We start from the raw sequence: 14,619 nt of genomic DNA, 5'->3' as shown, positions 1-14,619 counted from the left end.
TGGAAATCCTGTGTTATGTACAAGGCAGATTCATCCCATCACCTTTGACAAGGCAAGAATTCAATTTGCTGAATTCACTGTGACTGGTAGGTTCAGTTCATCTTTAAGGGGCACAGGGTTTTTTAGGATGGAGGACAAAATCTGTTTCATCTCATGTTTTTGACTGCGAGTGTCTGATCGCAGACATCACAGCGGCTCCATCAAAAGTCTTAACTTTTTTATTATTGACTAGACTTTTATAATAACCTGGCACTGCTGAAACAATATCAACAACACTGAGATGACACACGCTTTATCTCAAACATTTCTTCTCCAAAACAACCTCTCTTCATATTTTCCTAGGCACAACAAACAAAATAATTGTTCTTGTTCACTGAGTATAAAATAATTTTTCTTCAGATCTCCTTTTACCCAGGGGAAATCTCTTTCTCCACCCAACTAAAGAGGTAATCTATTTTCTTTATCTTTCCACCCCAGCCCAGAAGCTGTGTCAACATGGTTAACTGGATACCTGATAAAGCTGACAGAATGTGCATCTCCGACGGCGCCGTTCGGGACGCGGTGTCACTGCAAGCGACCCGTGCGCTCTGCTGGCATTGCAGCCTCCCTGGGAAGGGCCATTACCATGCCAGGAGATGGGCTAGGGCTGATAGCAGCCCATGAAACAGCCTCTCACAACCACTCCAGCTGATGCAGAAAATGCTTGAAATTTTGCAGGGCTATCATGCAAGGGGCAATCTATTCTTTTAGCAATTTGTGGGACTGGATCTGCTGTGCAATTACACTGTGCAATATAAGAGCTGGGATTTATATCAAAACACAGCAGTCAATTACACTGTGAGCATTCTGCAGGTAGAGAGCATTTGATGAACTAGGATAGCACAAGGCACCATCACTTTTGAGTGTAATTAATCTTAATTAATTCCCTGATATTTAATATTAGCCTATCTGCGTATTTAAAAACCTATCTGACACACCCCCATCATACTGCCTGAACATCTCCTGGTGAATTAAAGTGAGAAATGACTATAGCAATTATTGCATGTTTAGATGCAGTAATGATTCTTAAATGAGTAATTTCCCAAGACATGCTAATGTAGTGACTGGCTTCTCATGGTTTTGGGTGGTTCAGTCTACACATAAATTTGCATGGATTTAACAAGCAGTGTGAAGTTGCGCCTTTTTAAACAAATGACTCTGTGTCTGAAAAAGACATCAGTTTATCTCCACTTTCATATAATCACAGAATTTTTTAGGTTGGAAAAGCCCTCTCAGATCAAGTCCAACTGTTCCCCCAGCACTGCCAAGCCCATCACTCAACCATGTCCTCAAGTGCCACATCTACACAGCTTTTGAATCTCTCCAGGGATGATAACTTCACTGCTGCCCTGGGCAGTCCTTTTGGTGAAGAAGTTTTTCCTCATATCCAACCTAAATTTCTCCTGGCACAACTTGAGGCCATTTCCTCTTGATCTGTCACTTCTTACTTGGGAGAAGAGACCAACCCACATGGCTACAGCCTCTTCCAGGGAGTCACAGAGGGGTGAGGTGCCTCCCCTGAGCCTCTTTTTCTCCAGGCTGACCCACCCCAGCTCCTTCAGCTGCTCCTCATCAAACTGACTCTCTCCACCCTTCCCCAGCTCCATCACCCTTCTCTGGACATGCTCAAAGTGGTGAGTGGCCCAAAACTGACCCCAGATTTGAGGAGTGGCCTCAGCAGTGCCCTGCACGGGGGGACAATCACTGCCCTGGTCCTGCTGGCCACACTACTGCTGATACAGACCAGGTGCCACCTGGGCACACCTGGCTCACGTTCAGCTGCCACCACCCAGCACTTTGCACTGGTTTGGCTGATCTAGCACTCCCCTTCTTGAACCCAGCAATTGTGGGTCCAGCTGGCAGTCAGGATGTTGGATGCTCACGTGGTAGGAAGCTCTCTCCTCCCTGTCCATGGGCCGTGTCACGTACATCCTGCCGGACACGGGGTCGATGTTGAAAACCTCCATGGGCGGCTGGTCGGCTCCCACTCCAGTGATGCTGTACCTGATGTGGATCTCCTTGTCCTTATCCGAGCGGATCTGGAGGAAATAACAGAGACAGGAATCCATCAGTTCTGGACAAAAGCCACGTGGGTGTTTAAGCAACTTTAAAGGATCTGAGCCAGAAGGCTGCAGAGATGTAATACCACTGTCGGTCCTGACAAGGGAGCTGAACGCCAAAGATTTGGTGAAAAGCCATGAAAAGTACATTCCACAAAGTTTCAGCTGTTTTGGTCCTTTTTAATTCATGAGAAATCATTGAAATTCTGACTTTTCAACTGAGATATGGAAGAGCCTAAAATGCACAAAACCCACTGTTTACATATTACTGAAACCCCGGTCTCCTGAAAGTGTCCAAATTTTTCAGCCATACCCAGAGTCTCCCAGCCATTAATCATTTCTGAAAACGCTGTCTGCAAGCTCCCCCATTGTATTCTCAGTCCTGGTGACTGTGCACAAAAATACTCCCATGAAATTCAAAGAACGGGGCTGTTTGCTCCTCTTTGTCCAACCCTGCTGGCTTGACAAGGCCAGCCTGGGAATGCCCAGTGGGATGTTACCATTTTATATGATTATTTGTTGAGGAAAAATATGTTTTGGACACTGTTTCTGAAAGCCCTTCCCTCCTGCACCTTGAGAACAACACTGCAAGCCGAGTACAGCACAGTGAGTTCCATGAACCTTGGAGACAGAGCTGAGGAAAAAAAGAAGGGAGGTTAATATGTTGTCCTAGCAACCCTGACTATCTCTTTAAACACAAATTTAATTTTCTGATCAAATGCTGAAAGAAGTTCTTGCAACAGCATGACTATTCCCGAAAGAAAGTGCAAGGTACAAATAAATTACCACCCCCTGCACCATCACTAAGTGTCTTGGCACTGTAAGAAGCGATGTGCATAAATTTTTCCCTAACAGGTCTATGAATACAACGAGGCAGTGGGAAGATAATAGAGCCCTCGTAGCTGAATGCACGTTGGCATCTCTGCTACAGCAGCTGCACCCTTGGAGGGGCCTGAGCGAACTTAGAGGGATCCTGTGTCCCCCAAACTGCCTGGATTTGGGGAGAGAAGGTCATTTCCCAAGGGAAGAGGAGGCTTTGCTTGTCAGACAAAGGAATTGAGATGGGGCTGTGGGCTGCTGCACACTCCTCCCATATGTGACCTTCTGCTATTCCTTCCTCTCCTGACACAGGAGGCTGACAGGATGCTGAACGTGTCGGTGCAGGGCAACATCAGATCCCTGGCTCCCAGAATCTCCTTTGATACCTTTGTCCAGATCATTACCAAGTTTGTACACTGTTTTCTTTGTACTTCCCCCACCAAGCTGCCTGCTCCTGCTAATGGCTAATCATGTCAGTTATTACAGGCACCGCCAGGATTGATCTGTGTGGCACCTGCGCTGCTGGAGCTGCAGGTCAGGGAACAGACACAGCTCCATTTGTCTTCTCTCCAAAGGATTCACTGCTTGTTACACTGTTAGCACTGAGAAAACTGACTGGACTTACACTGGTGTAGTCACTTAAAAGAGGGCCTGGGGACACTGAAAGTGCCCTCATGCTGCTGCACAGGAGGATTTGTCCAGATTTATGCGGGGCTAGAGGATATTTGGAAGAATGACCCAAGCAGACAATCCATGAATTCAACTTTCATTAGCAAATCTGTGGGAGAGGAAGGGTGCACTAAAATCAAGCATTGCTTGCACAACTGTGCTTTCAGTGACAGCATTGCCACCAGTTTGAGAGCTGAAGATCACAGTTCCCATTTTCAGAAGGTCAGCCCTGCCCTGCCAGAGGGAAGGGCTGGAAATCGAGCTGGTGGCAATGTCTGTACAGGTGCACAGCTCACACCAGGGAGTTCAAGCTCCAACCCACCACATCCACAGCTGGAGCCCGGCTTGAGGAACATGGAAACAGGAAGACACTGCTGGACCTCCAGCTCTGAGCCAGGGTGGGGTTCCCACCTTACAAATTAAGAAGGGTAATGTGGGACACACAGCTGTGTGTCTTTATCAGTGTGTGTCTGCACAACTCCAAACAACATATGATGTAAATTTACCCTTAAAAAAGGTGGAAAACCCCCTAAACAACCCAACAAAGGCATTTTGCACTTCTACCCAGCCCCAGCCTGGCTCAGCTATGGCTGTGCTTGAGCACAAACACCAAAGAGCTAAGCAGACACTCCAGGGAACCAAAATGGGGGCAGTTTTAACCCAAATCACAGGAGGGAAGAGCCTGTTAGTGGACATTTTTCTGCTCTACTTCCTGTTGCATATAGTACCCAGATCCCATTGTGATAGAAGCATTAGAAATGCATAGAGAGAGACAGAAACAGGGAAAAGGAGCCTGGATTTAAATATTCAGTGCTAAAGGCACTATATTTTATTTTTGGGAAACGCAGATAAACAGAAGCTCTCGAAGAAAGCTATGTACAGTTTAATAAAGTGCACGCTATAGGATGTCCTTGCAGCACTTTTATTAGCATTAATAGGGTCTAAGCTGTCTGTATGTAAATCATTGCAGATCTAGGAGATGAAATATATCATAAGACCTACAGCCAATTATACTGAGAGAAATCCATGAGCTAATTATACTGCATTGAGCAAAACAAAAATGGGGGAAATATACTGCAAATATTCAGCAAAGACTCGTTATTTGCTGTTAATTGCAACCATAGCACAAGGGTTTGCCTCCTACCTATACTTAAATCCATTTCCAGTAAATATACAAGGGTGTGAAGTGTTCAGAAAAAAAATAATGTAAGAAGTAGCACTTGTCACAGAAAGTTGCAAAGACCATTGACAATGAAGCATAGTACATTTTACTACCAGGGAGATGTTTATCACACACACGCTTTTTATATTGGAGCATATAATTGTATCCTCTTAATGAGATTAAAAAATAATAAAAAATTTTTTTTTCAGTAATCCTGTAACATTTTGACCACAGGTTTCATTTGCCTAATTCCCAGGGTGCAATTTATTAAATCTTGTTGAGAAGTTAAGAACATTATCTGAACACAATGCAAGGTTTACTTCTTTTGTTGAAACGGTTCCTGGAGCAGTTTACAATAATAATAATAATAATAATAAAAATAATAATAAAGCCCTCTCTATTGCCAAGGAGCTCACTAAATCAGGAATAAAAATTCCAGGTTGTGGGGATTTACTGGTTCAGAAGGGAGTTACTTTTTCCTTCATTCAGCCTGGGAATTGTGAAGATGGTAACAGATCTATATGATAATCCTCTGACTGGAGAACATACACATGAATTTTCCTTTCATTTATCTCTCCTTTTATAATGCAGTCAAGAGGTATGCAGGGCTCTGGGTTACAGAACAGATGGCAGAGGGATGGTTTTCTTTAGCTGCATTTATACATTTTTTACTCGGAGAACCCTTGGAGCTTTCAGCTTCTCCAGTGCCTGGCATGATACAACTCTGCATAAGATGATGTGAGCAGGATGAAGGATGATGGCTGATGACTGTCATAAAAGGAATTTGCTTGCAAAGCAGCTTTTATGCTCTAAAAAGCCCCTCCGGGATGGAGCTTGGAGTGGATTGATTCAGTGGTGAGGGAAAATGTCCCAGATCAAAAGGCAATTTATGTTGGAAGATGCAGTCCCTTGCTCCCATCCTACCTCAGGAACACAGGGAGCATTTTCCACGCAGGAGCCCTCAATAACAGTGACAGATACAAATGGACCATCTGGAAATGTGGGAGCAGCCACCAGAGCCCCAGGGGGAGCAGCAGCAGAGCCAGGCCCCTCTCTGGAGCTGCCATCCAGCAAGGACAGGGCGGCCCTGCAGCCCAGCAGGGACTGCCTGCAGCTCAAACCACCGAGGAACCACCCAGAGCGCTGCAGCGTTCGCAGCTCAGAACCAGAGCACCCAGAGTCTGGCTCGGCCCTTCTTCCTACAAAGCAATCCAGAAACAGGAGAGTTGGTGCAATTTCACAAGGTGGGGATTTTCTACTGCAGGCTCTGATCTAATAGGTAAAATGTTTGAAAATGAACATTGCAACTCTTGAGACAACACAGGGCTAAGCCCTTCCAAGCTGGCCTCTCCTCAATGTCACTTTTAGACGGAAAAGCAGTGTTTGTGGCACAGGCTGCATCCTGCTTTTACAGATAACATCTTAGGGATCGTGCATCTCTGTCAGGGTTTACTGGGTAGCAAAACCATTCCCACAAACTTCACTGGTGAACAGAATTCCAAGAGGTGAGCTCCTCTAAGGTATCAGATTTTATCACTGCTTTTCTCCTGCTGATCCACACCCTCGTGCTCCCAGCACTGCCCTTTCTTGCTGCTGGATTCCCAAGCCCTCCTCCCTTGCCCTGGCAGTGACAGAAGCCACCAGAGATCCCTGCAATGCTCCCATGCCAGGGATGCAGGGCTGGGACAGAGCACGCAAAGCTGTGTGGTCAGCAGATTGGAGGGCACCACTGAGACCGTAAATTGTACAGCTTTTGGAGCACGACATTGCCAGGAAAGGAAGTGTTCCAATGGAGACTGTTTAGAGAGCAGTAAAGAAAATGCCTGGAGGGCCAGGAAATGGGGTGTGTAAGGAAAAGCTGAATGAACAAGGACAACTGAGCCTGCAGAAGAGGTGACTGTGACAACAGTACTGCTGTACCTAATAAACTACATTTAGAGAATTTCGTAAGGTCTGGGTTCTGCCCATCCCTGCACTGTGCCTGGAAATGTATCTGGGAAAGCAAAGCAGGACATTTATCCTCTGTTACATTTCCCTTCCACAGAACCAACCAGAAAATAAATTTCCTCTGGAGTTCTTTGTCTTGCTCTACAACATATGGAGTCAAAAATGCCTTCAAAAAACACTAAGTTTACCATACAGAATAGTATGCAACATTTGCACTAACATGACCTGAGGATACTTAGACTTGATTTTTTTGTTTTATAAAACCCATTATAATTATTAATGAACACATAAAATAATGTAAATGATAAGCAGTAAGTGTCTTTTATTATTAAGCTCTTAGCTATTTTGCCCATTAAGAAAACCAAATTAAAATAATTGAAGATTATAATCTGTCATGCATTCAAAATGCTCCATAGAAATTCAGGCAGGCAAACATATTCAAAGCCTTTAAAAGAGCACACTTAAGAGTCAGTCTAAGCATTCCAGGATTGGCTCATTAATTTTAGTGGAAATATTTTAATTCAACTACTCTTACTGTTTATTGAAATCTTTGCTAAGGACTTATTTATTTTTAACTGAATTTGCAATATGTTTTGGACTCATTTGTATAAAAGTTCTTAACTCTTATTTCACAGTTGTTTTAGAAGCCAGTAAAGAGACACATCTTTAGCCCCGTATTTCCAAACAAATTACTGCGTGTTGCTGAAAGAATCACATATGGTTTCAATAAAAAGATGCAAAAGTCACGCAGAGAAAAATTAAGACAGATTTGGAGACCCAACCAGGTGAAGGTAATATTTAACTTCTGCCTCCTTTTATCACACTTGCCAGTGGCCCCAAGCTATGTCCTAGAAGGAAAAGAAAAAAAACCAAAAACCCAGAATATCCTCTAAAATACTTCTGTCTTCAGAGAAAACCCTCTCTTATGTGCCTTGCAACCCAGCATTTTCACTAACCCCAGCCCTGGGTTTAACAGCAGCTTGTCCTTAAGTGCTCATCCACCCCTGGACAAAATGACCATTGACGGAGCCAAGTGTCCGTGGTGGTGGCATTTACAAACAAGGTTCAGTAGGGAAAGACCTCCATGGGAAAGAAAGAAGGGATGGAATTGCACATTTTTACGTGGGGATTTCTTTTTTTTCCTCACCTGGGACTGGTTTCATCTCACACATGATTTTCTGAAAATGCTCTATCTGGTCTCAGACAAAAAGAAGAGAAGAAAGTCTTTCAAGGGTGAAATCCATCCTCCTAAAGGCTTAAGCATACATCACATTTCCTGGAAGAAGTGGTTTTCTTTTTCCACCAAGAGAAAGAGAACCAAGGACTACACCTAGACTAGAAACCAAATTTCCACACAGTTGAGATTCACTGCTAAGAACTTAAGTTTCTTCCTTAAAATACAAATCCAAAGCCAAACTGTAAAACGTTCCCTTTGCCTCAATGGCTGGATCTCTCCCATGTCAGGTTAAATCTTCCAGCTGAAATCTCTGCAAAGTGATTTCTAATGTTATTTATTTTGATGATAAGACAGAGTCCAAGTAGTGCTCCAGAGAGGTTCCAGCTGTCATTTAAGCCATTAATGTAACTGATGATGCAGCCTGCATTAAAGAAACGAAGCTATGAGATGTTTGAACCCAAAAGAGGAGAACCTCTCCTGTGTGCCTGGCTTGTTCTGTGGGACCTGCAGAGGAGCCCAATCCCATCCAGCCATTCCCATCCAGCCATTCCCATCCAGCCATTCCCATCCAGCCATTCCCATCCAGCCGTTCCTATCCAGCCATTCCCATCCAGACATTCCCATCCAGCCATTCCCATCCAGCTGTTCCTATCCAGCCATTCCCATCCAGCTGTTCCTATCCAGCCATTCTCATCCAGCCATTCCCATCCAGCCCATTCCATGAACCCCATTCCCATCCAGCCCATTCCCATCCATCCCCTTCCCATCCAGCCCATCCCATCCTGTCATTCCCATCCAGCCCATTCCCATCCTGCCATTACCATCCAGACATTCCCATCCAGCCATTCCTATCCAGCCATTCCCATCCAACCATTCCCATCCTGCCATTCCCATCCATCCCATTCCCATCCAGCCTTTCCCATCCAGCCATTCCCATTCATCCCATTCCCATCCATCCCACTCCCATCCATCCCATTCCCATCCTGCCTTTCCCATCCAGCTCTCCTGCTCCTTTCCAGGAGGATTTGCTTCCTCTGCACGCACCCTGCGAGCGCTTGGCTGAGGTGCTGCACCAAATGTTCAGCTGCTGACAGCTCCCAGCATTTCACAGGTCATTTGGCTTCCACATGGCTCCCTCTGTCCAAGGGCTCCTCTCCAACCCTGCTGCTCCCTTCAGGCCAATTACATCCACATGGACACACTCCTCTGGAACCTTCCCTATGCCCATGGGGAGCTCTGATAGTTTTCACTCCTTTCGCTTCCAAGTTTTTTTGAATTGTTTACCAGGATTTTCCTCCTCTACCTGGATGAAAATGTAACACTGAGCAGATGGGGAGCAGCATATCAATCAGGCTCAATAAGGAGCTGGTAATGCAGTGGGAGAGAATTTCTGCCTGCAACTCTGGCCAGTAACTGTGTGTGACCCCACGCATAAGCACAGGATGAAACTGAAGTTGTCAGACTCACAGTCTAATTCAAAACTACCATTATTCTGCTTGGGATAAAAGTGAAATAACAATGCTTTTGCCTAGAAAACCAAATTCTGTACATGATGAGATGACACACTACAAGCACAGAGTACCTGATGTGCAGCAGTGCATCCAGGCCAAGGATTTCCTGCAGCTTAACTCTACTTTCCTACCTGCTGAAACAGCAAAGAATATATGTTTTAGCTTGAGTTATCCTGACACAAAAAGACTGAAGTCTGCAGGGCTCAGGAGGGCAATCTGTGCAACTCTGCAGCTGGTCAAAGTTTCTGAGTGGTGACTTGGGACTGCCAGAAGCTCATGTCAGGTCTCTGTCTTTACCAGTGAAAAACTCAGTAAACTGCAATTTGTTGCATGGTCTTTGTGATTAAATAATTAAGTAATTATTTATCTCTCCCACTCACTATTATAAAGGTCAAGAAGCCACGGTCCCCATATCAGGAAGTGGCCAATGCTAATGGATCTTCCCCATCTAACAGTAATTAATATGGCACAGACATTTCTAAAGCAATATGTGCCTTTCTTTGGGCTTTCTGCAGCCTGAGAACTCCACTGTGGAAATGCTTCAGACGGTAGCACGGCAAGAGAGAGGGAGGAGAGCAGTTCTGATGGGAAAAGAAGATTACAGAACACCTCCACGTGACCAACATCTTATCACTGCCAGAACCTTGATAGCAGAAGCAACAAAACTAATTTTTACTACTGTTTCCCTTATCTCTCTTGCAAGAGAGCAGATTCTTCACTGCAGTGACTGAAGGCATCCCAGTGGAGCTGATGTGCTGCTATCAGGTGAATTTTGGCCCTGAAGAACTGAGGCCGGTTCCTGCTGTGCAAGATGCAAGGGGCTGATAATGCCTGGCTGGGATTTGAACCAGATGCACAAACCCTCCTCTGCTGCAGAGGATGCTCTGTGACAAAAAGCGAGAGGAAATACATCTGAGAGCTCAAAACATGCTGTTCTTACTCCTCTGACAGAGGAGCTGTGACAGGCAGGAGAAGATCATCCTTCATAATCTATTTAAGAAGGGCTACCCACTGTTTCTGTGCAGAGGGCACCATCCTGCAGCACCTTGGTGCAGCTGACCCCACTGCTGCCTGTGATGGCTGTGCCCAAATGAAGACAAAGTCAAGAAAAACAAATCATGGCAGCGGGAATTTGTCCTCATTTCTTTTTGAAGCGTATCTCTCCTGAAGCCTCATGTCCTTACATCATGTCTGCCACAAAGCAAGCCTGGAAAAGGGAATCCAGCACCTTTCTGGGTAAAACTGAGCAGGAAACTCGAGTGCTCAGTGCAGAAGATAAATAAGGGCAGCAAATATTGACCTGCACAGGAGTAACCTGATCACTGTAACTAATGATTGAGCCCCTCAGCTGATATAAATCAGTGTAGACTCAGTAGCTTCAAACAGAGGCACGCTAATTTATTTCAGCTGAAAATCCAGCACATGGCATTTAAAAATTTAGCAGCACAGCAGAAGAACAAGTGAAGAATGATCTTCACTCGACCCATGGCAATTTACCACAAGCAGCATTCCTCTTGGAAGGACAGCGAGCTGGGACACAGGGAACAAGCATTCAGGGGAGAACAAACGCCTTGGTGTCCTCAGGAAGGAAGTTTTTCCCAGACTCAAAGGATATAATTGGTCTTAGTGTATGTGACCTTTGCTTTTGTAGTGAGCTTGGCTTTGCCAGAGTCATGCACTGAGCTCCCAGTGCATGATGCCTACAGATATCCCTGATCATGGAGAAGTGGTGCTGTGGCATCACTGTGAGTGCTGCCCTCAGCACAAAATAAAGCTTTTGGACCTGCCTGCAAATAGCTAACAATGGGAAACAACAATAAAACCCTCCAGTGTGTCTATTTTGGAGAACAAAATCTGCTGAGGCTTGTATTTGAGACACTACTTTGGGATGCTTGCAGAGCAGGATTTAAAGCTCTGCAGCTCTCAAAGTCTCTCTAAAAAGTTTAATTACAGGAAAAGCAAACCTATTTGTTTGTTATGTAGGGTAGATTACATGGCACAAGATATACAGAAGTTATTTCAATGGCCAGTAAAAGGGAACACCAATGTGAGGAGGCAGGGAATGAAGTTCTGTCTGTGCACCATGGGACTAAAAGACATCAGTGCAGGTCTAGGTTTGATGATCCTGAAGGATCCTGTCCACAACAAGATATTCTATGTTTCTATGATTTACTGACCAGTGAAGAAAGACAGTGTGAGATACCATTGCTCCTAGGACTCATCCTCTTTTGTTACACAGACAAAATATTGAATCCTCCTGGATAACTCTTCCCTATGGCCAAATTCTGCCCACGGATGCACACACGTTTCCTTCCACAGCAGCTATGCTGGGCACTCCAGAGCTGTATTTCCCTTCAATAAACTTGCAGAACAAGAGCTCTGTGGTCAGGAACACCCAGAAGGTGACAGCAAACATCAGGCTGGCTCACCCATCCCGCACAGCTGGATCCAGCCCGTGCCCACACGAACACATCTGGCGTGCGGGCCCACAGCTGCTGCAGGACACAGCAGCTGCAGGACACACTGCCAGGCTCATGCCAGCTCCCCCTCTCCCAGGCAGCTCTCCTGTGCCCTCCCATCACCTCCCTGCAGCCCCTGCCTATGCTCAGGGTGCCCCAGCAGCTGCAGCTCCTGCACCAACACCCTGAGTCCCAAGAGTACCTTTCCCTCTGGTGTGGGTGTCCTCAACTCAAACACCCATCACTTGTGCAGATGTGCCTCGTGCACCAGGGATGGGAGATTGCCTTCCAGGAAATCTCAAACCTGGCTGAACTCTGCTCATTTGGAACGAATTCACAGGGCTGGATTTTTGGCAAGTTTTCCTCTTTCGTTAACTCTGTTTCTGAGTGGGTTTGATCTGAGACCCCTGCTTGCTTTGACTTGAATTCATGTTAGACTTATTCATGTGACTTATTGATGTGCTTCCCATCCACACACTTCTAATGCAAGAGGCAGACAAGCCAGCTTGAGGACATGGTACCAGAGATTAAAAAAGAAAAATAAAATAAAAGCAGTAATTTCTGACACATTACAGAGCCTTTTCATATCTCACTTCCATTTATGGCACATTCTGGTTCTGGATTTAACTCTCCAAAGAAAGTAACAGTCCTCAAAGACCACAAACACAAGCTTCTCACCCTCCAAAAACCCCAACAACAACTGCATTCAAATAATCAACGATTTTAGAGTCCAGACTGGTCGGGGCTATCTGTTCTTAACTCCCCTTTTAACTGCAGATACTCTGATAGACATATGGAATTTCTTGTTTAATTTTCTTTTTTTTCCTGCAGTATTATTAATTGATAATTTAATTTTTGATCTGGTGAATTACATGCATTATATGAATTCACCATCAGTGAAATGACAAGTTTAGAGCAGAATAGTTTAGGTAAGCAGATTGTCAGTGCTTATGGCTGTAAGACATAATTATGTACAGCCAACTGTATAACGCGCTTGAAAAAATTATAAGCCTAGGCACAGAAATTAAAATTATTTCAAGATGAAGTTGTACAAATACAGCTGCAAAAAGCTGCAAAATCCTATTAATTTATGCCAACTATAGTGGGTAGTGCAGGGGGGATCCAGCCCCCACCTCCCTGCCAAAGGAAGTTTAACACCCAGTGAATAAAGGGCTGGGTGTTTAAACAGAAGATTATTTCAGCTACTCTTTACACACTCATAAACTTGTGGGCATCAGCTGGTAGCTTGGTATGATGACTCTCAGCGTGTCAGGGCAAACATTAAACGCTAAATTACCATATGTCAGCTCAGGGTGGTTAATAATTCTCCTGCATCTTGGACAACTTGAAGGTTTTCCTGAAATTGCTGTCAAATCGAATCTTTCCTTCGATCAATAAAGGAGCACAAGGAAATCCACTATTTGTGGTGTCAAAAAGAATAGATTAGCAAAATACTGTAAATGCAGCTGGCAGGGACAACAAACTGCATTCTCTTAGCTAGAGATACCCAATAACCACATCAATACTTCCAGTGAGGAGACTCACGTGAGGAAATGGCAGTGTCTGCTCATCACACACCTCCTGCTCTGCTCTGGCTGCCACCAAAGCTCCCCTGACCCAGTGCTACCTGTGGATCTCACAGGCAGCAGGTAATTATGGGAGCAATATTTGTTCTACACCGCTGGGTCCATCAATTGCAGCCAGAGGAATGAAATAGGGAACAACTGTGAGCATGGAGAACCCGTCTGACCTGCTGCTTGTTTCCAAGCTGTGTAATAGAGATATTTCTGGCAATACTGGGGATCAGGACCAGCTGGGAACAGGCAAATCATGTAGGAAATGCAGAAATCTGCACACTGGGACTATTTAAAAGGGTAGAACCCACCCCAGATCGTGCTGCTTCTGCCACTTTTACTCTCAGTCAAGCACCAGCTACAACAAACACATGCTACTCCAGCAAGTAAAACAGATTGAAAGAGATGTTGCTTCCTCTGTGCATTTGACAGCATCAATGACACATTTCAAGATATTCAACTCTGGGAAATTGGGATCAGATCTCCAGTTCAACCGTGGTTCCTATCAAAACACCTGAAACCTAAATCAAATTATTCCTAGGGTTTCCTGCACCTCTTACCATGGATATATAGCATAACTGGCCATGGGCTCCTGTGGTGCAGCCACAGGATGCTGCAGCCCCTATGTGAGCCCAGGAAAAGATTATTCCTTACCGTGAGCAGACGGAAAAGGTGCTGCCCTGCCGATGGCTTTGCTGAGCAGCACCCAGCCTGCTCCTTGCTCCCCTGAGCAGCCCTCCAGGTTTCCAGCAGGGCTGGGAAACCCTGCTCCAGTTTCTTTTATTGGAGCACTAATGAAATCTGAGCTCTTACAACATCTCGGTGTTTTCTCCTGCTCTTTGATCTCTTCACTACATTCACTGTCGTGTCAGATTTTATAGTTCAGTTGTGAGTCAGAAATATGTTCTCTGGCTCTTACAGATCCATCCCATCCAGCACACACACCTTCCCAAAGCTTTGTTGGAGCCTGATGACAGCAGGAGTGAACCTGAAACACAGCGGTCCCCAACAACCTTTAAACCATCAACAGGGAGTAAGCAGAACCCATTTCTCATAGCACATTTTCTGAGCATTTTGATTTTTGGTAATTCAGGTCACTCCATCCAATACCCCGTTGCTGATAGATTTAGTTGTAGCAGTTGTTCTCAGGCTGCAGGGCCCTGAGAAAGTGATGTGAAAGTTGCTGGTTGCTGGTAGCAGGA

At 45.1% G+C, this 14,619-nt stretch overlaps 1 protein-coding gene across 1 annotated transcript in view; it reads right to left on the bottom strand.

Annotated features, from left to right (window-relative positions):
- The window catches only part of CDH4 (cadherin 4), a 417,132-nt gene that overhangs the window by 95,352 nt on the left and 307,161 nt on the right, over positions 1–14,619 (bottom strand). The window contains exon 5 of the mRNA XM_059480662.1: positions 1,923–2,078. Within this exon, the coding sequence (XP_059336645.1) occupies positions 1,923–2,078 (156 nt within the window). The remainder of the gene's footprint in view (positions 1–1,922; positions 2,079–14,619) is intronic.

This window comes from Ammospiza nelsoni, chromosome 12 (assembly GCF_027579445.1).
Source record: "Ammospiza nelsoni isolate bAmmNel1 chromosome 12, bAmmNel1.pri, whole genome shotgun sequence".
In the NCBI taxonomy this organism is placed as follows: Eukaryota; Metazoa; Chordata; class Aves; order Passeriformes; family Passerellidae; genus Ammospiza; species Ammospiza nelsoni.
This window is presented reverse-complemented; position numbering and strand designations above follow the sequence as displayed.